This window comes from Pseudophryne corroboree, chromosome 3 (genome assembly GCF_028390025.1).
Source record: "Pseudophryne corroboree isolate aPseCor3 chromosome 3, aPseCor3.hap2, whole genome shotgun sequence".
In the NCBI taxonomy this organism is placed as follows: Eukaryota; Metazoa; Chordata; class Amphibia; order Anura; family Myobatrachidae; genus Pseudophryne; species Pseudophryne corroboree.
In genome coordinates, this window is record NC_086446.1 from 468025926 (window position 1) to 468053611 (window position 27686).

Genomic DNA, 27686 nt, shown 5'->3' on the forward strand with positions numbered 1-27686 from the left:
ATTAAAAATAAAAAATGAAGAAATCACATATAGGTGTGCCAAGCTTGTGGCATCATATATCTTTTGGCCAGTTTTGCCCATTTCTCTTTGCAGCACCTCTCAAGCTCAATCAGGTTAGATGGGAAGCTTCGGTGCACAGCCATTTTTAGATCTCTCCAGAGATGTTCAATCGGATTCAAGTCTGGGCTCTGGCTGGGCCACTCAAGGACATTCACAGAGTTGTCCTGAAGCCACTCATTTGATATCTTAGCTGTGTGCTTAAGGTTGTTGTCCTGCTGAAAGGTGAACTGTCGCCCCAGTCTGAGGTCAAGAGCACTCTGGATCAGGTTTTCATCCAGCATTCCTCTTTCCCTCTATCCTGACTAGTCTCCCTGTTCCTGCTGCTAAAAAACATCCCCGCAGCATGATGCGGCCACCACCATGCTTCACTGCAGGGATGGTATTGACCTGGTGATGAGCGGTGCCTGGTTTCCTCCAAACATGACGTCTGGCATTCACGCCAAAGAGTTCAATCTTTGTCTCATCAGACCAGAGAATTTAGTTTCTCATGGTCTGAGATTCCTTCAGGTGCATTTTGGCAAACTCCAGGTGGGCTGCCATGTGCTTTTTACTAAGGAGTGGCTCCCGTCTGGCCACTCTACCACCATCTAGAAAGAAATACTAAATTAAGCAAATTGTGTTTATATGTCATCCATAGGTTCTATTGTGTGGTGAGGGACAAGATTTGCTTCTGTTTGTCCACATATTTTTTGATTAGCAGCCACCAGCACTGGTTTTGCCTATCACATTGACCATAAATAATTTACATTGGTCCTGGACCACCAGTCCAAGGTACCCCCGCAAGTGTGCTGAGGCACATTTTGAAGGGCAAAGTTTTAGACATGATATATTGCTATAATTACAATAGTTGTAGCGATACATTTGGTGATATGTAATGGAGTCCGAGATTGGTGGAGGAGCGAGATGTCAGCTGATCTTGGACGTTTGTAAGTGATTGCCCCTTTAAGAAAACGTCCGCGATCAGCTGGCATCTCTTTCCTCCGCAGATCTTAAGACTCCATTACATCCTGCCGATTTAGATCTAAAATTTTGTCGTTCAAAACTGAAATTTGTCCCCCTCACTGATCAGCACCTAGACTGAACAGTACATACAGTTCAAAACTACATAGAGTCAATTAGAATATATGTATACAGAGGGCACTCATGTTTCCAGGCAGGTTGGGGGCAGAACACCACTCACCTGGTGTTTGGAAATCATAACCCATAAAAATAATAGGTATAGGCATTGGGCAACCGTCAGGATTTTTTTTCTCTTATATAGAAATCCCCTTTAACTTGCCACCAGCAGTTTGTAGTCTCGTGCCTTTTCTCGGTCCTATTTAATTGACCTGTTTAGCCTCACAGCTCAAGCATGTAATAACATAGTCCAACCTTTAATTGCTGGTTAATGGGTGGCAATATAAATGTGTATGTATGGGAGTTTATTATTCCAGGGGTAAGTGGATGCCACAGCTATATTTAAACTGACACATGACTTAAGGCAACATGACTGATCCTGATCTCTGCAGCCAGTGCTCCATTGTCTAGTACAGTAGGAATCTGTTCTGCCTATATACTCCTATATCTTCCTGCTGAAAGTGGCTTAGCTAGAGTTAGGTGGGGCAAATAGAAAGATACTGTGGTGCCCCTATTTAAATGGAATGGGGATGGTCTTTGACAATTTCAGGGAGTTATTTTTTTTGACATTATATTTTAATATTTGTGTTTTGCTTCTTCTTCATATTCATTCGCAGATAAAGGACCCAGCTCAGAAACGCTATGAGGTTCCAATAGCCACACCTTGTACCAAAGGGAAGGCAGCCAATGCTCTCTATGATGTCCAAACCACTACAGAGTCCTTCAGCATACTGGTCAGAAGAAAGTCCAGTTTACAGATCCTGTGAGTGCTTCTGGTGATTGCCATGCACAGTCTGTGCTACTGTATGTACTAGATCGCTGCTGTTATAGACTTATTGGGGGCTATTCTATTGCAAAGAATGTGCCAGTGTAGGGTAGTTCATTTTCCCTCACTGCTTTCCCCCCATATATGGGGTGCACAGTAAATTGAGCCTTCACTATGAACTTTGCAAATAATTGAAATTCCCCCATTGGGTTCTCCCAAACATAACATTTCAGCACTGACCTTCACACATTGAGCTTTCTTATGTTGCAGGGCCTAATGTATTTCTAAAATGATAATGTAAATTGCCTATGATTAGTCAGAGGTTTTGAAATCATTTATTTAATAGACACTAACAGACAAAACCAAAATCCTTGTTGCTGACATGCAGATGATTGGTCAAGCTTGCTATCCCATAGGCCTTGTCTGTTTATTTCTATCTGTAGTTGGAGCAGCCAGTTTCCTAACTAAATCTAATTTACCTGTAAGTGGTCCCTGTAATTGCCTATTGCAAGCCCACTAATCCCGTAACACAATTTTTTCTTCTTTTATTAGAGAGCTGGTTAGTCACAAATTTGTATATGTGAACGTTTCAGAGTCTTCTCACCACAGACTAGTTGCCAGGGAAGCTAATTTGCTGTGCACAGTAGACTTCTTGTCAGTAATCTTGTTACCATTAGGGTAGCGTCTAGTTACCCTTCGTGGGAAGGACCTTTCCCATAAACCCCTGAGTCCATGTCACAATCTATTTGGAATAAATGGAAGAGTGTGGGCGCTAGTGAAATGATTTGCAGACGCTTGAAAAAAAAAAAAAGACTACACAATTGTCTATAGGTATTTGCCAATGAATTACACCTGTTCCCCGGACTGCAGCTACTAAATGGAGTTTGCGAAATCTCAATGTTGTACAAGAAAAAAAAAAAAAAGGGGGGGGGGGGGGGTGTTTAAAGAAGCGCCATCCATAAAGAAAAAGGTGTAATTTTTTGATTTATTCAATAGATCACATATGTATTGACATACCACAAATATTAATCGCAGTATCCCTCCCAGCAAAAAAACATGTATTAAGCAATTAAAAAGGTCACATGCATTAATGACTGATTTCAATTTATCCAATAATAACTGAACAGCTGTGAATTTAACCAGGAGGAAAAGCGCTTTTCAAAAATTAAAAAGGAGTAAAAAAATGAAATAATAATAAAAAGTCTATATTTATAAGACTGTCCAATTAGAGACAACACTGCACCAGTCTTTTTTAGTTCCACAATGGGCTTGAATCAGACTCTTTATGATAGAAATTACAATGTGGCAAACATTTCCAGGACAGTTCAATTTAAGCAGATTCCTGCTCCAACAGTTCCATATGTTAAGATACCCCTCACCTGTCGTTTAAAGATGAATACAGGTGAATTGCTGTATCGGGGTTGGAAATCTCTTATGCAGGAGTGATGTACTTTAAGTTGAATGGAGCCGTGGTTAGCAGATGTCTGTAAGAAGCTGGCATGACGGAGCAAGCCGCATCCGTATGTGATGACTGGGAACCGCCTGTGTCCACTGGTCTGCTCATGCTGCTGCACAGACGCCGGCTGTCAGTACGGAGCGCTGAAAGCCTGTGCTGTGGCTCTGGGTGCAGGGTCAAGAAATCGTGAAAACAGGGCACTGCTTGACCGGTTTCTCAGCCTTGGTAATGAGGCTGTTTCATCAGAAGTGCTGCCCTTTAATCAGTCCATCTATTTATACCTAGTTGGATTAATTATCTCAATCTGAAACAGACTTGTAGTAGTTCAACATTCACACTGCTCATTATAGTGTCTCCATAATATAGTGCACATGAATACAGATTAAAAGATATAATATATTCAGATATATCAATACTGCATAGCCCTTATCATGATATAATTTACATTTGAACACCATTACAAATATGTAATAATAAAAATACAAATTTGGAAACCTAATGCATATATCAGTTTATCTATGTAACCTAATGAATGGTCAGTAATCCAATATATAGAATCACTCTCCATCCTATAGATGTTTATACTTCTTATTATTATTCTCATACATCAGACCAAACCATACATAATACAAATCTCTTTTTCCAAAAAGATACATTATATCCTTAAACATAAATTTCCCTCTCTCAGAAAGATTCTAACAGAGAGATGAAAATGTATTAATCACAGTTACTTTCTTAAAAAGAATATACACCTGTGGACCTTGGTGTGTTTGACTGCAACAGCGTTCTTGCTGTTACCTATGGAAACCACCCAGTTATTCATGTATGTGCATTAAAAAGTGGCTTTTTTTTTAAATAAATGAACACCTATGAACCTTGGTGTGTTTGACTATAACAGTGTTCTTGCTGTTGCCTAGGAAAACCACCCAGTTATTCATGCATGTGCATTAAAAAGTGTCTTTTTTTTAAATAAATGAACACCTATGAACCTTGGTGTGTTTGACTATAACAGTGTTCTTGCTGTTGCCTAGGAAAACCACCCAGTTATTCATGCATGTACATTAAAAAATGTACATGCATGAATATAGGGGCAAATTAATAACCCCTAAAAACAAACATCCCAGTACATAAACCATCAGACTGGGTTCAGGGAAAACAACCCCACTGATTATCTTAAAAAGGACCCTCTCTAAATGACCTATCCTCTCTGGGTAATTGTTCTGCTTACTATTTGGAATAGTAACCTGTGGCGAGCGAAGCAGAGTGGAGCGAGACACTGAGCCCGAAGCGTGCAGAGATAAAACAAAATAACTTCCGCCCTTACAGCACGTAAATGTTTTATCCATTCTCTGTTCGTCTGAGGTTATCTACTGCCCTCTTGTGCTGTCACTTCCTGGTCCTGATCACAAAGGGAACATTGGGGGTAATTCCAAGTTGATCGCAGCAGCACGTTTGTTAGCAATTGGGCAAAACCATGTGCACTGCAGCGGATGCAGATATAACATGTGCAGAAAGAGTTAGATTTGGGTGGGTTATTTTATTTCTGTGCAGGGTAAATACTGGCTGCTTTATTTTTACACTGCAAATTAGATTGCAGATTGAACACACCACACCCAAATCTAACTCTCTCTGCACATGTTATATCTGCCTCCCCTGCAGTGCACATGGTTTGCCCAATTGCTAACAAAAATCCTGCTGCGATCAACTTGGAATTACCCCCATTGACACAACTTTACCATTAGTAGCGCTCTTTTTTTTTTAGCCCCTTCCACTGCACCTGTGATTGGCTTACAAAAGCGCATGATGTTCCCAATATCTCTAGGATATTTTACACCATATAACACTATTACCCAGCTACCATGCACCATTTTGTATCCACTCGCATGCAGAAGTGTGGGGCTTAGTGTGTATTCTTTATATTGCACAAACACATGGTTCTAAGAAGGAATCATAGGTTTATAGAATGTTTCAACTGCAATTTTCATTCTGCTCATTCGCAATAATGGAACATTCTTACTATAAATATTCAGGAGGTCCACTAGAGAAACAGTACATCCAGAGAATAAATATAGCTCCCATATCCAGCCACCAAAATAAAAATGATGCTATAGAAATAGTATATTTTTCTGTTCAGTGCCCTAAGGAACAGGGGTTTTCTCACTTTATCTGCCCCATATTTGAGGTTGATGTGTGCTCATTACAGGATGAACACGGCCCTGGCTCCCCTGCTGTTTGCAGATCAGTTCATACAGATTTCCACATCCCTCCCTTCCCAGTATTTGTATGGTCTGGGGGAGCATCTCACGTCCATCAACCTAGACCTCAATTGGAGCCGTCTCACGTTCTGGAACAGAGACATCTCACCAGAGGTAAGGAACACGGGCCTCACTATTACTGTGAGAAGATTAACTTTGCAATAGTGGAAACACCTATTATTATTTACTTCCCTGTTCAATAAACTAATACTTGGATAAATTCCAAATTCACTCTTTATGGAAATGACAGTCAATTATATAGTATTAAAGCCACTCCTTGTCTATGAAATATTATGTGGAAAGGCAACTGACTTTTTTAACTGTTTTCTAATGGGGCAGATGTATTAAGGCTGGAGACAGCATAAGGAAGTGATAAGTGCAAGGTGATAATTTACATATTGCAGCTGATTGGCTGGTGCGTTATCACCTTGCACTTATCACTGCTTTATCACTTCTCCAGGCTTAATACATCTGCCCCTTTGAATCTCATCTCAAACATTAAAGGGGGGTACACACAGAGATCCGTGCTTAAATTTTAAGCAATCTGACTAGATTGCTTAGAAATTAAGCACGGATCTCTCCGTGTGTATGCCCATAGCGATAGCGTTGCGCGTCGCTAACGCTGACTCTAGATTTAGCACGCAAGCATGCCAAATCTAGTAGATCGCTCACTTCACTGCTGTGTGAAGTGAGCCCTCCCTTGCTCAGCACACATCATACTGTGCATATCAGGGGGAGAGATGTGTGCTGAGCGGTCTGTGTTACATTGCTCAGCACCATCTGCCCCGTTTGTATGGGGCCTAGGAATGATGCCCTGTAATAGAATAAATGTGTGGTTTATCAGTAGTAGGGTGCCAGTACTACATATGTGAAGAAACACTGAGTAACCAGTTATAATGTTAGTAGTGAACTGTGGAATTGCAGTACAGTTCATCTATATGTAACTAACCAAATAATGCTGGCAAACACAAAGCACTGCTTGGTAGATTCATGTATAAAGTCTATGTACTTACAGTTATGTTACATTGCTGTCCCTGTACTAAGCTGTGCGTTTAACTCCCCATCTAATGTCTCTGCAAGTTGGATCTTGGCGGTGTTCATTGATGAACACTATAATGTTAAATCCAGGCAGTATTCAATGGTGAGCATTAGGGAATGGCCAGAGGGCCTTTCTGTATAACCCTGCAGGTGATTGGGTATTTGGCAAACTCATAATGTACCCATAGCAGTAGGCTGGGGACTGTCAGTCACCAGCCAGGACCAGAACTTAGAACCCCAGAGGTGTCATGTTATAAGGATGTGGGTAGGCTTAGGCAACCAGTTGGAACTGTTGTCGATCAGCTGTAATCCACATTATTTATTGATTGAAGCCTCTGTAATCCTTTCTTGGCCCAGGGCAGTCTACTCAGGGGGAAATAATGTTTCCACGTGTCCTCTGCTTTGGGATGACTCCAACTTTCCTAGTGGACAGTATATATTTTATAGGTGCTTCTCTATATCTCCATAAAGGATATTGGGGGAAACTAGTACGATGGGGTATAGACAGGATCCAAAGGAGCCAGTGCACATTACATTTCTTCAACTGGGTGTGCTGGCTCCTCTCCTTTATGCCCCCTCCCAGAGGCAGTTTAGAAAAAAGTGCCCTCAGGAGAGGATGCACATCTTCGCAGCTCCAGAGAGTTTTCTTCATTTTCTTTTAACTTTTCTTATTTTCGGTATGCTGTCTGGGCAACAGCTTACCTGCACCGTGTGAGTTAGGGGAAGGGGGGCAGTCACCGGCCTTACGAGGTGCAGAGCCGCTTCCCCGCTACAGGACCACTGTCCTGAGGGGTGGTTGTTCAGCAGGGCACTGCGCCTTGGCTGTCACAGCCGCAGCACGCCGCACACCCCTAACGCTGCCTGAAGGTGACATCGGTGGTGAGTACAAACCGGGGGCCCCACTAGGGGATCCCCCGGTTCAAAGTGTGGCTGACCACGGGCGCGACGTACGGGACCCTCCTGGGGGGGTCCCGCTAAGATCCCTTGTGTAGAACTGGCACAAAAGGGCATGACCAGCACTTGTGTGATGTTTTAAGCTATGAAGGAGACTTTGCCAGTATAAATATTCATTATAGCTCCGGCGCCATTAGAGGGGGCGGAGCTAACACAGAGCGGGACTTGAGGTGTTTTGGCACCTTCCTCTACTTACAGCAGTCATCTACAGCACAAACAGTAATTCCTGCCTCACAAAGACACGCTGGAAAACTGGTACAGGGTGTAGCAAAGAGGGAGAGCCGCTATTGTACACTATCCTGATCCTCTGTAGGACTTACATTGTTAGTGTTTATTGTGTTTAGAAAGCTGACAGCCTCACTGGGGCTGTGCAGCTCATGGTGTGCTGGTGTCCTCTCTCATCTGTGTCTCCTCTCACATACAGTAGGGCAGGCTTGCATTATCACTGTCTGTGTGTATGTGTTTGTTATTGTGCTTACTGTGAAACATGGGTAAACACAAGCTGTGCAGAGTATGTCACACCAGATTATCTCCTTTACTGATTCTGTATCCTGTGAACAATGCAGTCAATCTTCACAAATCAGTGAAGGGGCTGGGGGAGAGGGTCCACAGCCCCACTGGTTAGGGTCTCTTTAGACTATGATGTTAGATATGTCTTCCCAACTCACTGCTAATGTGCAGAAGACTCAGCTACTACAACAAGCTGTTGCAGATTTAGCTGCTAGTGCAGATGCACAGCCCCCCCTCTCGTGCAGGTTCACAGAAGTGTGGTTTACCTGCTCTGCTATCAGATTCAGATGATATTCAAGATGATGGGGATGACTGGGATCCCATTAGTGGGGATTCCGATTCTGCTCAGGGTTTTGAACCCCTCATTTTGGCTATAAGGGACATGTTAAAGCTCCCTCTAGAGGACGCTGCATCACAGCAGTCGTTTTTCTTTGTCCAAAACCAGCCCAATGTCACTTTCCGTGATTCTCCAGAGTTAGATGACTTATTAAAACAGGCCTCGAAAAATCCAGACAAAAAATTCCAAGAATCCAAAAAAAATGTGCGCACTTTCCCATTTGCCCCTGAAAATGTTGGGAGGAACCCCCTGGGGTGGAAGTCTCAGTCTCTCGTCTGTCTAAGAAGGCGGTAGTGCCTGCCCTGGGCTCCTTTACTATGATGGATCCTGGGGATAGAAAGATAGTCTACCCTAAAATCTATATACACTGCAGCCGGCCTTTCACAAAGACCGGTCATTGTGGGTTGCTGGATGACCCATGCTATTCATTCCTGGGTCATGCAAATTCAGGGGGGCCTCTTGGGGGATATGCCCTTAGTTACTATGGTTTTCCTCCTGAAGCACATTCAGGACACTACCCGTGTTCTCTGTGATTCCTTCAAGGATATGGGGAACATTAATGCTAGGACGTCTGCCATGGCAGTGTCGGTGCGCAGGGCCTTGTGGGCATGTGTCAAGACGCTCCTATCCGTGGCCATCTGTCCAGTCCTTTCGGTCTCGCACATTTCGATCAAAGGCCAGAGGTGCCTCCAATGCGACTAGAGGCACCAGAGATAAGATCAGAAAACCTGCAAGAACCAGTTCTCAGGAACAGTCCACCAGTTCTGCTTCCACTAAGGCCTCAGCATGACTGCCCACCCACCTCGCGGTGGGAGCCCGACTGCGTCACTTCAGCCGCGTCTGGGAGACCTCCTGCCGGGTGCCTGGGTCAGAGAGCTTGTTTCTCAGGGCTACAAGCTTGAGGTTTTTTTTTTTTTTATAAATCAAGCTTACCAGCTTCGGAGGATATGCAAGTTGGTTGCAACAGGCTATCCGAAAGTTGGCCCAGTCCCACGTCATTGTTCCAGTACCACTACTGCAACTCGGCAAGGGGTTTTACTCAAACCTGTTTGTGGTGTCAATTGGTACGGCCCCATCTGGAATACTGTGTCCAGTTCTGGAGACCATGGGGTAAATTTACTAAAGTGGGAGATTTTTAGAACTGGTGATGTTGCCCATAGCAACCAATCAGATTATATCTATTATCTGCTAGAAGCAGCTAGATAAATGATAAGTAGAATCTGATTGGTTGCCATGGGCAACATCATCAGTTCTAAAAATCTCCCACCTTAGTAAATTTACCCCCATATCTCCAGAAGGATATAAATACATTAGAGAGTGTACAAAGAAGGGCAACTAAAATGGTGCATGGCCCACATCACAAAACTTACCCGGAAAGGCTAAAAGATCTTAACATGTATAGTTTGGAGGAGAGAAGGGAAAGGGGGGACGTAATAGAAACTTTCAAATATATCATGGGTTTTAACAAAGTTCAGGAAGGAATCATTCTTCAAAGGAAGAGAAGAATTAGAACTCGAGGACATACACTGAGACTGGAGGGGGGGGAGGTTCAGGGGAAATTTTAGGAAAAATTACTTCACAGAAAGGGTAGTGGATAAGTGGAATAGCCTCCCATCAGAGGTGGTAGAGGCTAAGACTGTAGACCAATTTAAACATGTTTAGGATAGGCATATGAATATCCTTACAAAGAATTAAGGTTCAAATGGATAAAAAAAAGGGGCAGACTAGATGGGCCAAGTGGTTCTTATCTGCCGTCAAATTCTATGTTTCTATGAAGCCGGACGGTTCGGTCAGACCCATTCTGAATCTGAAATCCTTGAATCCTTATTTGAGCATGTTCAAGTTCAAAATTGAATCCCTGTGAGCAGTGATTGCGGGCCTGGAAGAACAGGAATTTATGGTCTCTTTGGATATCAGGGACGCTTATCTCCATTTTCCGATTTGGCCTCCTCATCAGGCGTACCTGTGGTTTACCCTGCTGGATGATCACTTCCAATTCCAGGCACTGCCCTTCGGCCTGTCTACAGCCCCGAGGGTATTCACGAATGTGATAGCGGAGATGACGCTTCAATGCTTATCTGGATGATCTTCTGATAAAGGCAAGATCCAGGAAGCTTTTGCTGCTACATATTGACTGCACCATCTGTCTTCTGTCTGACCATGGGTGGATTCTCAACTTACAGAAGTCCCACCAGGAGCCAATTGAGAGGCTCCTGTTCCTGGGGATGTTGTTGGATACTGTGGCCCAGAAGGTGTTTCTACCAAAGAACAAGGCGAAAACACTTCAGGAGACGGTCCGCATGGTTCTCCGACCTACTCAAGTGACCGTACATCTTGGCATAAGATTGCTAGGAAAGATGGGTGCCTCCTACGAGGCGATCCAGTATGGGAGGTTCCATGCTAGAACATTTCAGTTGGATCTCCTGAGCAAGTTGTCTGGATCGCATCTCCAGATGCACCGGATGATTCAGCTGTTACGTCAGACCAGGATTTCCCTCCTGTGGTGGCTACAGTCCTCCAATCTCTTGGAGGGAAGGAGTTTTGGGATTGAGGGATGGACCCTCCTCACGAAGAGTCTGAGAGGATGGGGAGCTGTCACCCAAGGGGCGCAGTTCCAGGCAGATGGTCAGCCCACGAAAGTCTCCTTCCAGTCAACAGTCTAGAACTTCGGGCGATCTACAATACTCTGCTTCAGGCCCCTCCTCTGCTCAAGGAACAAGCGATCCAGGTTCAGTCGGACAATGCCACGACGGTGGCGTATATCAATCGACAAGGAGGGACAAAAAGCAGAGCCTGCAGCATGTTAGAGGTGTCAAAGATACTCCTCTGGGCGGAAAGAAATGCAAGAGCCATGTCGGCAATCTTCATTCCGGGTGTGGACAACTGGGAGACGGACTTCCTGAGTTGTCATGATCTCCGCCCGAGGGAGTTTTGGACTCCACCATCTGGTGTTCCAGCAGATCATCGACCGGTGGGGTTGCCCACAAATAGACATGATGACTTCTTGTCTCAACAAGAAACTTCCCTGGTATTGCTCATGGACCAGGGACCCTCAGACGAGGCCAGTGGACGGGCTGCCGTTGCCTTGGCCGTACCGGCTGGTCTACCTGTTTCCTCCGATCCCATTGCTCCTAAGGGTGCTAAAGCATTTCAGGAATCAAGGTGTCCAGCAATTCTAATTGCCACGTTGTACCTCTGAGGGCGTGGTACGCCGCTCTTCTGGACATGTCCGTCGAAGACCCTTGGCCTCTACCACACAGAAGAGATCTTCTTCAACAAGGACCATAAGTCTACCCGGACTTACAATGACTTTGTTTGATGGCATGGAGGTTGAGCGGAACATCCTAGCTCACAAGGGCCTTTCCAAGAAGGTTATTGCAACCATGGTTCAGGCCAGGAAACCGGTGACGTCAAAACAAGATTATCATATCTGGAGAAGAGATGTCTCTTGGTGCAAGGAATGCACTTATCCACCTGCTTAGTTCCACTTGGGACGTTTCCTGCAGGCTGGTGTGGATAAGGGCTTACGTCTGGGTTCCATTAAGGTCCAGATTTCAGCTCTCTCCATTGTCTTTCAGAAGAAACTGGCAGTGTTGCCAGAAGTTCAGACCTTCTTGCAAGGGGAACTCCACATACAACCTCCCTTTTTTGCTGTCTACGGCACCCTTGAATTTGGATGTGTTGTTGGAATTTCTACAGTCCTCCTGGTTTGAACCTCTGATGACGGTAGAAGACAAGTACCTCACGTGGAAGACTGTGATGTTACTAGCCCTTGCTTCTGCTTGATGTGTCTCTGAATTGAGGGCCTTATCGTGTAAAAGTACGTACTTGCTCTTCTACGAGGACAGAGCGGAGCTCCGGACTAGACAACAGTTCCTGTCCAATGTTGTCTCCGCGTTTCACCTGAATCAACCTATTGTAATTCCGTCCAGTTCTGATGCATCTGCTCCTCCGGATGCATTGGATGCTGTGTGTGCCTTGAAGATCTATGTCAAGCGCACGGCTCGGGTTAGAAAAACAGATTCCTTTTACGTGCTCTATGATGCGCAGAAAAATGGTTGCCCTGCTTCAAAGCAGTCCATTGCTCATTGGATTAGGCTTACTATCCAATAGGCCTATGTGTTGGCAGCCTTACCTGTTCCAAGGTCTCTGAAGGCCCACTCTACAAGATCAGTGGACTCTTCCTGGGTGGCTGCCCGTGGAGTCTCGGCCTTGCAACTATGCCGAGCTGCTACCTGGTTGGGGAAGAACACCTTTGTGAAGTTTTACAAGTTTGATACCCTGGCCAAAGAGGATACCCAGTTTGGGCAGGCGGTGCTGCAGCAGTCTCCGCCTGTTCCTGCCCGTTCTGGAAGCTTTGGGACATCCCCATTGTACTAGTTTCCCCCAATATCCCTTATGGACGCTAGAGAAAATAGGATTTTAATACCTACCGGTAGATCCTTTTCTTGTAGTCCATAAGGGATATTGGGTGCCCGCCTCAGTGTGTTGACTTTTCTGCAGGTTCTCTTTATGTGGTTCCCTGTACAGCTGTTGCTGTTGTTTCCAGCCGTTGCTGGTTGTTATATGTTCGTGGTGTGCTGGTGTTAAATCTCACCACTCTGTTATCATGTTTCTTCTCTCTCGTATATGTCCTTTCTCCTTCGGGCACGTTTTTACCTATAACTGCCTGTGGGAGGGGGCATAGAGGGGAGGAGCCAGCACACCCAGTTGAAGAAATTTAAACTGTACTGGCTCCTTTGGACCCGTCTATATCCCATCGTACTAGTTTCCCCCAATATCCCTTATGGAGTATGAAAAAAGGATTTACCGGTAGGTATTAAAATCCTGTTTTGTTTTTTTTTGGGGTTTTTTTGTAACTTAATTTTGGTGATGGGATAAAAAATGTAAATGAGATTTTCCACCATGTCTCAAATGTACTTGATTGGTTAAACGCTTCAGCCATTCATTTATGAGAAGATGTGACAAAAAGCTTTTGAGCATTTTTACTACATTCAATCAATGCACAGCAGTGTGACATTATTATTAAGCGTGGTTACATTATTCAGTAACAAATGTTTCTGCTCCGTTTGCAGCTAGTATTACAGCCTTTCTGACCATCTGCCTGCTTACTATTCTAGACAAATGCAAACCTCTATGGTTCTCATCCATTCTATCTGGCTTTGGAAAAAGATGGTTCAGCTCATGGGGTGTTCTTGCTCAACAGTAATGCCATGGGTAAGTGTTCTTCACAAGATACCGAACACTGAAAAAATAATAATATATGCTTTTTATGATGGGAATCGCTCACAGGCAACAGTCATTTACTCTTGATAATATTCCGTTACAAAAAAGGAACTGTATTCTATCCTATCTATCAATATACATTTTCATTTTATTTATTTCTCTGACGTCCTAGTGGATGCTGGGGACTCCGTCAGGACCATGGGGAATAGCGGCTCCGCAGGAGACAGGGCACAAAAAGTAAAGCTTTTAGGATCACATGGTGTACTGGCTCCTCCCCCTATGACCCTCCTCCAAGCCTCAGTTAGGTTTTTGTGCCCGTCCGAGCAGGGTGCAATCTAGGTGGCTCTCCTAAAGAGCTGCTTAGAGAAAGTTTATTAGGTTTTTTTTTTCTTTCAGTGAGACCTGCTGGCAACAGGCTCACTGCTACGAGGGACTTAGGGGAGAAGAAGTGAACTCACCTGCGTGCAGGATGGATTTGCTTCTTAGGCTACTGGACACCATTAGCTCCAGAGGGATCGAACACAGGCCCAGCCATGGAGTCCGGTCCCGGAGCCGCGCCGCCGACCCCCTTGCAGATGCCGAAGAGCGAAGAGGTCCAGAAACCGGCGGCAGAAGACTTTCAGTCTTCATGAGGTAGCGCACAGCACTGCAGCTGTGCGCCATTGTTGTCACACACTTCACACCGGCGGTCACGGAGGGTGCAGGGCGCTGGGGGGGGCGCCCTGGGCAGCAATGTAAATACCTTTTCTGGCAAAATGAATACATCACATATAGTCCCTAGGGCTATATGGATGTATTTAACCCCTGCCAGGTCTCAGCAATAACGGGAGGAAAGCCCGCCGAAATAGGGGGCGGGGCTTATTCTCCTCAGCACACAGCGCCATTTTCCTGCACAGCTCCGCTGAGGGGAAGGCTCCCAGACTCTCCCCTGCACTGCACTACAGAAACAGGGTAAAACAGAGAGGGGGGGCAAATTTTTGGCGATATTATATATATTTAAGCGCATATAACAGAAACAACACTTTTATAGGGTTGTTTGTATATATTTTTATAGCGCTTGGGTGTGTGCTGGCAAACTCTCCCTCTGTCTCCCCAAAGGGCTAGTGGGGTCCTGTCTTCGATAAGAGCATTCCCTGTGTGTCTGCTGTGTGTCGGTACGTGTGTGTCGACATGTATGAGGACGATGTTGGTGTGGAGGCGGAGCAATTGCCGGTAATGGTAATGTCACCCCCTAGGGAGTCGACACCAGAATGGATGGCTTTATTTATGGAATTACGTGATAATGTCAGCACGCTGCAAAAGTCGGTTGACGACATGAGACGGCCGGCAAATCAGTTAGTACCTGTCCAGGCGTCTCAGGCACCGTCAGGGGCTGTAAAACGCCCCTTACCTCAGTCAGTCGACACAGGTACCGACACGGACGAATCTAGTGTCGACGGTGAAGAAACAAACGTATTTTCCAGTAGGGCCACACGTTATATGATCACGGCAATGAAGGAGGCTTTGCATATCTCTGATACTGCAGGTACCTCAAAAGGGGGTATTATGTGGGGTGTGAAAAAACTACCTGTAGCTTTTCCTGAATCAGAGGAATTGAATGACGTGTGTGATGAAGCGTGGGTTACCCCCGATAGAAAACTGCTAATTTCAAAAAAGTTATTAGCATTATACCCTTTCCCGCCAGAGGTTAGGGCGCGCTGGGAAACACCCCCTAGGGTGGATAAGGCGCTCACACGTTTATCAAAGCAAGTGGCGTTACCGTCTCCAGATACGGCCGCCCTCAAGGATCCAGCTGATAGGAGGCTGGAAACTACACTGAAGAGTATATACACACATACTGGTGTTATACTGCGACCAGCAATAGCCTCAGCCTGGATGTGCAGTGCTGGGGTGGTGTGGTCGGATTCCCTGACTGAAAATATTGATACCCTGGATAGGGACAGTATTTTATTGACAATAGAGCATTTAAAGGATGCGTTTCTTTATATGCGGGATGCTCAGAGAGATATTTGCACTCTGGCATCGAGGATAAGTGCGATGTCCATATCTGCCAGAAGAAGTTTATGGACGCGACAGTGGTCAGGTGATGCGGATTCCAAACGGCTAATGGAAGTATTGCCGTATAAAGGGGAGGAATTATTTGGGGTCGGTCTATCGGATTTGGTGGCCACGGCAACAGCCGGAAAATCCACCTTTTTACCTCAGGTCACCTCCCAACAGAAAAAGACACCGTCTTTTCAGCCGCAGTCCTTTCGTTCCTATAAGAACAAGCGGGCAAAAGGACAGTCATATTTGCCCAGAGGCAAAGGAAGGGGTAAGAGGTTGCAGCAAGCAACTCCCTCCCAGGAGCAGAAGCCCTCCCCGGCTTCTGCAAAGCCCTCAGCATGACGCTGGGGCTTTGCAAGCGGACTCAGGGGAGGTGGGGGGTCGACTAAAGAGTTTCAGCACACAGTGGGCTCACTCTCAGGTGGACCCTTGGATCCTGCAGGTAGTATCTCAGGGTTACAAGTTGGAATTCGAGAAGTCTCCCCCTCGCCGGTTCCTAAAGTCTGCTTTGCCAACGTCTCCCTCACACAGGGCGACGGTATTGGAAGCCATTCACAAGCTGCATTCTCAGCAGGTGATAGTCAAGGTACCCCTCCTACAGCAGGGAAAGGGGTATTATTCCACACTTTTTGTGGTACCGAAGCCGGACGGCTCGGTAAGACCTATTCTAAACCTGAAATCCTTGAACCTGTACATACAAAAGTTCAAGTTCAAGATGGAGTCACTCAGAGCAGTGATAGCGAATCTGGAAGAAGGGGACTTCATGGTGTCCCTGGACATAAAAGATGCTTACTTGCATGTCCCAATTTGCCCTTCACACCAAGGGTACCTCAGGTTCGTGGTACAAGACTGTCATTATCAGTTTCAGACACTGCCGTTTGGTTTGTCCACGGCACCTCGGGTCTTTACCAAGGTAATGGCCGAGATGATGGTTCTTCTACGAAGAAAAGGCGTATTAATTATCCCTTACTTGGACGATCTCCTGATAAGGGCAAGGTCCAGAGAACAGCTGGAGGTCGGAGTAGCACTAACTCAAGTAGTGCTTCAACAACACGGGTGGATTCTGAATTTTCCAAAATCTCAATTGACCCCGACGACACGTCTGCTGTTCCTGGGAATGATTCTGGACACTGTTCAGAAAAAGGTGTTTCGGAGGAGAAAGCCAGGGAGTTATCTGAACTTGTCAGGAACCTCCTAAAACCAGGAAATGTGTCCGTGCATCAATGCACAAGAGTCCTGGGAAAGATGGTGGCTTCTTACGAAGCAATCCCATTCGGCAGATTCCACGCACGAATATTTCAGTGGGATCTGCTGGACAAATGGTCCGGATCGCATCTACAGATGCATCAGCGGATAACCCTGTCGCCAAAGACAAGGGTGTCTCTTCTGTGGTGGTTGCAGAGTGCTCATCTGTTAGAGGGCCGCAGATTCGGCATACAGGACTGGGTCCTGGTGACTACGGATGCCAGCCTGCGAGGCTGGGGAGCAGTCACACAAGGAAGAAACTTCCAGGGCGTCTGGTCAAACCTGGAGACGTCTCTTCACATAAATATACTGGAGCTAAGAGCGATTTACAATGCTCTAAGCCTGGCAAAACCGCTGCTTCAGGGTCAGCCGGTGTTGATCCAGTCGGACAACATCACGGCAGTCGCCCACGTAAACAGACAGGGCGGCACAAGAAACAGGAGAGCAATGACAGAAGCTGCAAGGATTCTTCGCTGGGCGGAAAATCATGTCATAGCACTGTCAGCAGTGTTCATTCCGGGAGTGGACAACTGGGAAGCAGACTTCCTCAGCAGGCACGACCTCCACCCGGGAGAGTGGGGACTTCATCCAGAAGTCTTCCACATGATTGTGAACCGTTGGGAAAAACCAAAGGTGGACATGATGGCGTCCCGCCTCAACAAAAAACTGGACAGGTATTGCACCAGGTCAAGAGACCCTCAGGCAATAGCTGTGGACGCTCTGGTAACACCGTGGGTGTACCAGTCGGTGTATGTGTTTCCTCCTCTGCCTCATACCAAGGGTACTGAGAATTATACGGCTACGGGGAGTAAGAACAATACTCGTGGCTCCGGATTGGCCAAGACGGACTTGGTATCCGGAACTTCAAGAGATGCTCACGGAAGATCCGTGGCCTCTACCTCTAAGACGGGACCTGCTTCAGCAGGGACCTTGTCTGTTCCAAGACTTACCGCGACTGCGTTTGACGGCATGGCGGTTGAACGCCGGATTCTAAGAGAAAAGGGCATTCCAGAGGAAGTTATTCCTACTTTAATTAAAGCCAGGAAGGAAGTGACCGCACAACATTATCACCGCATTTGGAGAAAATATGTTGCGTGGTGTGAGGCCAGGAAGGCCCCGACGGAGGAATTTCAGTTGGGTCGATTCCTACATTTCCTGCAAGCAGGATTGTCTATGGGCCTCAAATTGGGATCTATTAAGGTTCAAATTTCGGCCCTGTCAATTTTCTTCCAGAGAGAATTGGCTTCAGTGCCTGAAGTACAAACTTTTGTCAAAGGTGTACTACATATACAGCCCCCGGTTGTGCCTCCAGTGGCACCGTGGGATCTCAATGTAGTTTTGGAATTTCTCAAATCTCATTGGTTTGAGCCACTCAAATCCGTGGATTTGAAATATCTTACTTGGAAAGTAACCATGTTACTGGCCCTGGCTTCAGCCAGGAGAGTATCAGAATTGGCGGCTTTATCGTACAAAAGCCCTTATCTGATTTTCCATTCGGACAGGGCAGAATTGCGGACGCGTCCTCATTTTCTCCCTAAGGTGGTTTCGGCGTTTCACTTGAACCAGCCTATTGTGGTGCCTGCGGCTACTAGCGATTTGGAGGACTCCAAGTTGCTGGACGTTGTCAGAGCTTTGAAAATATATATTTCAAGGACGGCTGGAGTCAGAAAGTCTGACTCGCTGTTTATACTATATGCACCCAACAAGATGGGTGCTCCTGCGTCAAAGCAGACGATTGCTCGCTGGATTTGTAGCACAATCCAACTTGCACATTCTGTGGCAGGCCTGCCACAACCTAAATCTGTAAATGCCCACTCCACAAGGAAAGTGGGCTCATCTTGGGCGGCTGCCCGAGGGGTCTCGGCTTTACAACTTTGCCGAGCAGCTACGTGGTCAGGGGAAAACACGTTTGTAAAATTCTACAAATTTGATACCTTGGCTATGGAGGACCTGGAGTTCTCTCATTCGGTGCTGCAGAGTCATCCGCACTCTCCCGCCCGTTTGGGAGCTTTGGTATAATCCCCATGGTCCTGACGGAGTCCCCAGCATCCACTAGGACGTCAGAGAAAATAAGATTTTACTCACCGGTAAATCTATTTCTCGTAGTCCGTAGTGGATGCTGGGCGCCCATCCCAAGTGCGGATTGTCTGCAATACTTGTACATAGTTATTGTTACAAAAAAATCAGGTTGTTATTGTTGGAAGCAATCTGTTCAGAGGCTTCTCGGTTATCATACTGTTAACTGGGTTCAAATCACAAGTTGTACGGTGTGATTGGTGTGGCTGGTATGAGTCTTACCCGGGATTCAATATCCTTCCTTATTGTGTACGCTCGTCCGGGCACAGTATCCTAACTGAGGCTTGGAGGAGGGTCATAGGGGGAGGAGCCAGTACACCATGTGATCCTAAAAGCTTTACTTTTTGTGCCCTGTCTCCTGCGGAGCCGCTATTCCCCATGGTCCTGACGGAGTCCCCAGCATCCACTACGGACTACGAGAAATAGATTTACCGGTGAGTAAAATCTTATTTTTTCTGTCCACTATGAATTGTGAAAATGCTTATGCTATATGTTTCTTTACAGCAACACTTTAAAAAAAAAAAAAAAATTTTGGCTAATGAATCTTTTCAATACTTATTGTATAGTTCTGAATACCCTGCATGTTATACTTCATACCCCTGTGCTATTCACTGTAAAGCACATGAATGGATTGAACATCATATGCTGAATGATCACTTTTCCTCATCAGTCATTTCTGGTAATTGATATGGTAATAAATAAATCTTTCAGACTGATGATTGAACCAGGTGTAATGTCTCTTGGCAATATTTTTTATTTATTTCTTTTCCTAATTTTTTTGTTTTTGTAGATGTTCTTCTGCAGCCAGCTCCAGCCCTGACCTGGAGAACTACAGGAGGAATCCTGGACTTCTATATGTTCCTGGGCCCAGACCCCAAGGCAGTGATTCGCCAGTATCAGGAAGCGATTGGTAAGAATGATGGGAACAGAGAAGACTGTGCTGAAACATGATGGAAGCGACTACTGGAACAGTCAGGGCAGATTGTAGAGGCAGGGGCAAAGCACAAATAGGGCAGATTTATTAAGCCTGGTGAAGTGATAAAGTGGAAGGTGATAACGCACCAGCCAATCAGCTCCTAACTGCCATGTCACAGGCTGGGTTTGAAAAATGACAGTTAGGAGCTGACTGGCTGGTGAGTTATCACCTTCCACTTTATCACTTCAGCAGGCTTAATAAATCTGTCCCAAAAGGAGCTAACTTGCATCTTGGAAAACATTTTTAAATGCAGGTTGGAGGAATGTCAAATGATTAGAATGAGTAGACCAATTTAGAGTTGGAAAGTGGTGTGTCCTAGCTCAACTCAAAATTATCATTCAATGGCAGCGCTGCCCAGTATTTATGCACTACATACCGTGTGCAAAAGCAGGTGGAACTTGGGGAACCGAGTGCCTGATTGCATCGTTTAGCTCAACCAGTTCTGCTTTGTGTGAGATGCTCCGTAAATCTCTCACCATAGATCTGTTAATGGGTACTTTGGAGAGCAGCTGTATCATTGCAGTGTTGGGTGGGTGTCTGCGGTCTAGTAATTCAGCAATCAGTTTCTTCACTGGAAAAGAGGAAAATCTCGGGATGGGAGAGCAATTCTTTTCTAGATTCATACATCCCCCCCCCTCCGCACCCCGCAAAAAAAACAAAAAACCTCTCTGCAGGATAGCACACGTGTACAAGCAGGTGTGTTACTCCTAGCTTTGGTAAGACATTTCCTTTACTCTTCTGTTGCTAATTTTATATATGTATAATATTTTCTGACCACCACAAGAGAACGACTCCATTCCTAAGCCATGTAACAATGACATTATCTGTGCAGGGCTTCCCTTCATGCCGCCCTTTTGGGGCCTGGGCTTCCACTTATGCCGCTGGGGTTACTCCACGTCTGACATTACGCGGGAAGTGGTGAGAAATATGAGTAAAGCCAGTATACCTTTGGTAAGAGAACAACGTGAAATTGAAGTGTTTTTCCATCTGGTCACGGCTTATACATGTGTTGTCATTCTAGCTTTCCAGTTATTTCATGCACTTGTTATTAGGTGCATATTTCATAATGCTAAGTTTAAATATGTTCATTGTATATGCACTTGTAGAACTGTGATGCTTTTTTACTTCAATGTTAAATATAAGAGAAAATCTTTATACATAATTAAAATCAAGTTATTTTAACCTGGGTAACTCTAAACTCAATTTTGATTAAATATTGTAAAATATATATCTCAAAGAACGTTGTTGTTTTGTTTTTTGTTTTTTTTAACTGGGTAATAAATCCGGAAGAAGTCTAATATGCTAGCTAACCTGTGATATCTGAGTCTTCAGTTATTCACAAAATAGCCAACACACTTGTTTTTGACCAGGTTCCAGTCTGTAATCGTTATAATAACCCTCTAGCCGTCCACTGACCCTTCAGTTGTCCGTGCTTATCCTGTAGCTTTAGTGCTGGGCTCACATGTTCGGCATACTGGCATGTCAGGGAAGTATAATGTATGTATCATTCTCGGCAGCCAGATTGTGGTGAAAATACAACACAACCCGGGCACTACTCCCAGGAAAAAGGGCAGTGTCTGATGTGAATGATTAAATGTTCTGGGTATAATGTAGTCCCTATAAAAAAAACATAATAGACGTATCATTTCCACTATGCAAAGTATGCAGGGGCACCGAGATTGGGGTGGGGCAGATACTAGTTGCCCTGGCTTGTCTCGTGGACGTAGGACAGCCACAGAGGAGGAATGGCCCCAACCTCAGTCACACTGCAGGGACCATGGTAGTTTTAATACAGCTGCCGCGTGAACCGATTCCATATCTAAATAAGGCACAAAATGTGCAAGGATCGGCTGATCTGTACATTGTTTTATTTATTTACTATATAATATTTTTATCTTGCTGCTGCTAAAGTATATTGTATGCTTTTTTTTTGGCAACAATGGAACATTTCACCTGGTGGTGATATTATCTTGAGAAAAAGCATTAGCTTTAACAAGCCACCACTTAGGTGCTAAGGAGGCGAGTTTTGTTGTAACAGTGCAGAAACACCAGTAACGGCACTGCAACTCGCACCCCTCCCGGTCTAATCTACCTCTGGATGCGCAGATTTTTGTACACAGCCCTATATAATATAAGTGCGCATACAGCCTTACTTCCTTGAGCCATGACTGAACTTGCGGCTGAGCCCTTAGACTGCCCTGCGGGACAGAAGTACATTTATTTTTCTACATTTTCAAAGCTTTAAAACACATGTACTTATGAGTTCCTGTGAGTGCTAAGGATTGAAAATGCTTCATTGTAAATATTGTCTTTAGTTACCAACTTGTCTGTGTGATTCTCCTCAGGATGTACAATGGAATGACATTGACTACATGGATGAATATCGAGACTTTACATATGACAAAACACGTTTCAGAGATTATCCAGAGATGGTTAAAGAATTCCATGCGCAAGGTCTAAAATACATTATGATTGTGGTAAGGAGCGTTCTATAAAACAGGGGCCTGGTTTGATATTATTTGGAATGCTGGGTTTTGATTTAAAGGCTCAGTAGTGAATAACAGTCTAAGACATTTTCCAGGACCCAGCAATAAGCAGCTCCAGCCCCCCTGGAAGTTACCCGCCTTATGATGAGGGATTAAAGAGAAGAGTTTTCATTACTAATGAGACGGGCCAACCTCTTGTGGGCAAGGTACGTGATCGTTGGGTTCCTTACACTGGTTTGTGAGTGATGACCTTATTTGTTAGTACAAAGTGTTGCCACGGATACTTGTTCAGCTGGAAGGCGTACATATTTGCACCGTGAGTAGTGAGTAAAATAGGTATGCAGTCATGAAACAGTCTACTCGCTAGTTTAATAATGTCACACAATCTTTGGACTTCCAAGCCTGAAATTACCCTTTGTTCATTAAGGAGTTTTATTAAATTTAGTTTGCACTACTTAAAAGAACTGTATTTAACGCCATGTGCTCTGGACAGTTTCTGGGAATCTGCTGTAATAATAAAATACAAGCCATAAACCTAATGAAGAGGCCGAATGGCAGTCAGAAATGCAGCTGTGTAATGGGCTGCATGGCATATTGATTTGGAGTCATGTTACATATGCATATACTTCATAGCTCTATGTATGTTCTCCACTCTTGTCAGTTATGTTCTTATTCGCTGTTATGCAGGTTTGGCCAGGCCTTACTGTCTTCCCCGACTTTACAAACCCTGACACATTTAGCTGGTGGCATGATATGGTGAAGAATTTCTATGACCAGGTGCCTTTTGATGGAATGTGGATAGTAAGTATTTTAATACTGTATGTCAGTTGCCTTACCCTTATATCTGCATACATCCATATTAATTTGTAGTCCATTTATAGTTTTATATACTCCTGTGAGGTTATGTTTTCACTATCTTTATTAGATAGGACCTGATAAGTAGGCGCAGGCCTTAATTATGAACCCAGAAATTATGGGAAGACTGAAAGAACTGAGACAGAATTTAATTGGGCCTATTGAGTTAATGGTAATCTTTTGTTGTACTGTTATAATAGAGACATCTATGGTGTAGTATCCTTTTTGAAAACATGAATGAGTAACGTAAGCTATATCTGAAATGATTGTCACTTCAATAACATAATGTCATTATTTTACATCTAATGAAGTTTGAGGGGGTTCTGTTTTTTGTTATACTGTATTGGCGTAAAGATGTGCCATGATGTAGACAGTGGTGACTGTACATAATGTCACAACTTTTAGAGTTGTTGATGAAACCAAAAACAAAGCTCCCCATAGTCGCTGCCATTTTATCAGACAGCTATGCTATTTTTACACCCAATTTAATTGTGTATGGCCCCTAGTAGAACCCACTAATGACAATTAACATCATTGTAATTGGTCACATGTCATTCAGATGGATGTATTGGCATCGGGTTCCAGACTCAGGGGCTATCAGAGCTTGTAACATTGGATACAAAATTGTGATAACCTGGGCAGCGATGTTTCCTACGCAGCGCAGAATACTACCTTTCACCTGTCCTCCTGGTGGACACTTTTATAATGTAATGTAAAAAATGTGACACGAATTGATTACTAGGTTATGGTTATCTTTTGCCCTCATATGATACAATATGGTAAAATTCATTTTTTTTTTTTTTTTCCGTGACAGGACATGAATGAGCCGTCTAACTTTGTCCTGGGTTCAGTAGATAACTGTCCAGACAACAAACTAGAAAAACCCCCATATGTCCCAGGTGAGTTTTGATATTCCCACGGGAAGTACCAATTTACCCTGAGAATTTGGAGGCTGCTTCTATATTCACTCTTTCCTCACATGGTTTGAGCTGTGATTAGAGTTGATAATGGGTTTTGCTTGCTCACTGTTTGATAGCTGAAATAAGTTACTTTCATATAAATGGCGTTAATCCACCAGAAGTTGTACAGCCCTTGTTTCTGTAAGTCTTCTTAATGGGCTTGATTCAGATGTGGTTGCAATGCCAATACAGCAGCAATCTTTTTTTAGTGACGGAACTGCGAGGCATCGCAAGTGTAGCAGCCACCCACAAGTGAACAGGGATGCCCACAAAAGCTATCACAACATGCTCAGCGCCTGCATATCACAACCACAAAGCAGGTGCAATGAACATTGACTTCCTGCGTGCCTCCTGGGCTGCGCAGAATAGCCGTGGGAGCTGCGACGCTGGTGCCATGTTTTATGTGTACGACATCCGTCATACACAGAGACACGCCCCAGAAACTGTCTCAGCGCACCTGTATTTTTCTGTCAGCCAGTGGTCTGACACTGGGAACAGAGGGTATAGCCAGGCATTCAGTCAGGGCACTAAGGAGTTAACCTTGTCGAGTGCAGCCTGGGAAGCCTCCCCTATACCCAGCCTGTCTCAGGCCAGTCAGTTTTTTTCCTTGGTGCTCAGGAAAGTGCATCCTTTTTTTAATTTTTTTTTGCTTTACTTTCACTTCAGGCAGTGGCTAGCGCTGGTAGCGCTACCGCTGCCCGCTTCACCGCTCCGTTCTGCAAGCCGGGTCCCAGTCTCCACGGCCAGCTGCCCCAGCACCTCCCAGGCATCGGGAGCAGCCGCAGCAGAGGGAGGTTTACAGGAACCAGGGAGACCGACAGCGCGGCGAACACCGCTGGGGGGGAGGCAGCTCCAGCGGTCCTGAAAGTTGCACTGGGTCTTCTCTTCAGCTACCACTAGACCACCAGGGACATATTACATTGCGGGAATGGTCCCTGTGGAGGCTGCGGGGGGTATATCCCGTAGCTCCGCCCCCAGCCCTGTTGCGCATTCCTTTCAGTAGGACAGCAGCTTTTGGGTGCTTTCTCCTCCCTTCCTCATCCTTCACCCCTCCCATCTCTACATACTCGCGGCCATTTTAGAAGCAGCAGAACGCTGAGCACTTTATGTGAAGGAGAGTTTGTGCAGGTCCATACACTGCCACAAGCTCTTGGGGAAGACCCAAACCTGCCTCCCTTATATCAGCATTGCACCAGGTGTCAGGTTGTACAGTCCATACTTCACCTAATGGTGTATGTATTGGATAAATGATGACAGTTTTCTCTCTGTCTGTTACACACTGCTAGGGGTATTGTAGTGCACTAAGTTAGTGATATAGGGGTGTATTCAATAAGAGTCTGAAAGACGGCAGTTTCCGATTGGAATACTTCGGAAGGGGTTCCGACCTATTCAGTACGGGCACATTTTTTCTGACAATTCGGGAAACCCGACTTGTCGGACAGCACGTGGATCGGTGGAATACCAGCCAATCCGCCTGCTGCTATCGGAAACAGGGCCAAATCCGACAGGTTTTGGCCCCATTTCCGACAAACTCAATCCGACTTGAAAACAAGTCGGATTGAGGTGAGGAGATGGGGAGCGGTGCAGCAGGCTTCGGTGATCGGGGATGAGAGGTACCTTGACGACCGTCCCCCGGCGAGGCACCTCTCTCCCTGCAGTGCCTCCCCCGCCGCCACAGATATCACGTTCGCTGCCAGCTCCGACCGCCAATCTTGGCTCCCCTGCCGGCCGCCACACTGTCCCCCCCCCCCCCCCCCCCCCAATTTTCTTGTATGGTACAGGACCACACGGGGCTCTGCGACCGTTGCTCTGTCAAAGTTCCTGGCAGTACCACTGCGGAGGGTTCTACTTCGTTGGAGCCGGTTTGGGCTACCTCTTTGGCCTTGGCCATGAAGGAATTGACTTCCCAGCTAGCAGCTAACAGAGCTCCACAGGTCGCAGTTTCAACGGTAGGTGCAGACCCTCCCCTTCCACAGACACAGCAGCACCAACAATCTACTGAACCAGCATGGGTCCAGGGTTTGTCTCAATCGGTCCAAGGCTTGGCTCAGGTTTCCACTAATCTACAACAAGCCTTGGGGTCTTTATCAAAGCGCAGAAGTAAATCCTCATCGGCGCTACCTCTTATACCGTCAGAGGATTCCTAGAGGAATTTTCAGTGTAAGGGGAAGATCCACAGGATTCGGAAGCTTAGGAGTCTCCTACTTCAGATGATCACATGAGCTTAGCTAGGGTGGAAGCCTTAGTCAAGGCGGTTATTATATCGATGCTCCACCCGATGCACAGACGCCTCTTTTTAAAGACAAGAAAGATCCGTCTGGCTTTCCCCCTTCCACGCAGTTGGAGGATCTTTTTAAGGAGCCTTGGTCTCATCCATATAAAAAGTTTTTATTGACCAAACGTAATTCCTCCTTGTATCCCATGGTGGAATCGGACCGAAAAAAGTGGGAAATTCTGCCACCTGTGGACGCACACGTTGCACGCCTGGTTAAGTTATACCAGACGTAACGTCTCTAAAGGAACCTACAGACAGGAAACTGGAGCAGTTCCTGAAGTCCATATACTCCAATGCAGGAGTGGCTCTCAGGCCTGTTATTGCTTCAGCCTGGGTTTCTTTGGCTATTGGCGGTTAGTTGGATGCCTTGACGGAGGGTCTACGGTCAAACATGCGACGCTCTGACCTCATCAAGTAGGTTGACAATTTTAGGGAGGCCAACACTTTCTTAGGAGAAGCAGTGCTGGACGCAGGCACGTTTTCCTCCAAGATTTCTGCTTCATCGGTAGCGACTAGACGTGCCCTTTGATTACACTCTTGGCACGCGGATGAAAATTCTGAAAAGGCATTAGAGTCCCCAACCCTTTTCAGGAGAGGTGCTCTTCGGTGAGTAACCACAGTAGCAGCTTCCAAGACTGCTTTTATGCCCTCCGCTGCACCTAAAACTAAGTCTTCTACCTTTCGTTACTTTCAGCCGCAAGGTAAGGCCCGTGGTCAGCCGTCTTCCCGTTTCCAAGCTACCTCTGCTTAACCTACTAAGGTAAAAGGATGTCAAGCCTGGTCTGGAAAATGCCAGGCTCCCAAACCGGATGAAAAGACTACAGCATGACTGTCTGGTATCCCCCCTGGAGGCCTCTAGGGTGGGCGGTCGTCTCCTTTACTTCGCTGAGGTCTGGCAGCAGACGACGTCAGACATGTGGATTACGGGCTTCGTATCCAAAGGTTACGCCCCCACGTTCATGAACAGACCCCCAGATGATTCTTTCCCATGCGTCTGCCTTCAGACCTCGGCAAGACACTCCAGCAGTCAGTCCAATACCTACTATCACG

At 45.5% G+C, this 27686-nt stretch overlaps 1 protein-coding gene across 2 annotated transcripts in view; it reads left to right on the forward strand.

The window, feature by feature from the left end:
* GAA (alpha glucosidase) overlaps positions 1-27686 on the forward strand; it is a 66565-nt gene that overhangs the window by 13710 nt on the left and 25169 nt on the right. For both annotated transcript variants that reach the window (XM_063960751.1, XM_063960752.1), the window contains exons 3-11: positions 1794-1939; positions 5602-5767; positions 13613-13709; positions 19876-19995; positions 20894-21012; positions 22407-22538; positions 22643-22753; positions 23235-23348; positions 24217-24301. In XM_063960751.1, coding sequence (XP_063816821.1) covers positions 1794-1939; positions 5602-5767; positions 13613-13709; positions 19876-19995; positions 20894-21012; positions 22407-22538; positions 22643-22753; positions 23235-23348; positions 24217-24301 — 1090 coding nt within the window. The remainder of the gene's footprint in view (positions 1-1793; positions 1940-5601; positions 5768-13612; positions 13710-19875; positions 19996-20893; positions 21013-22406; positions 22539-22642; positions 22754-23234; positions 23349-24216; positions 24302-27686) is intronic.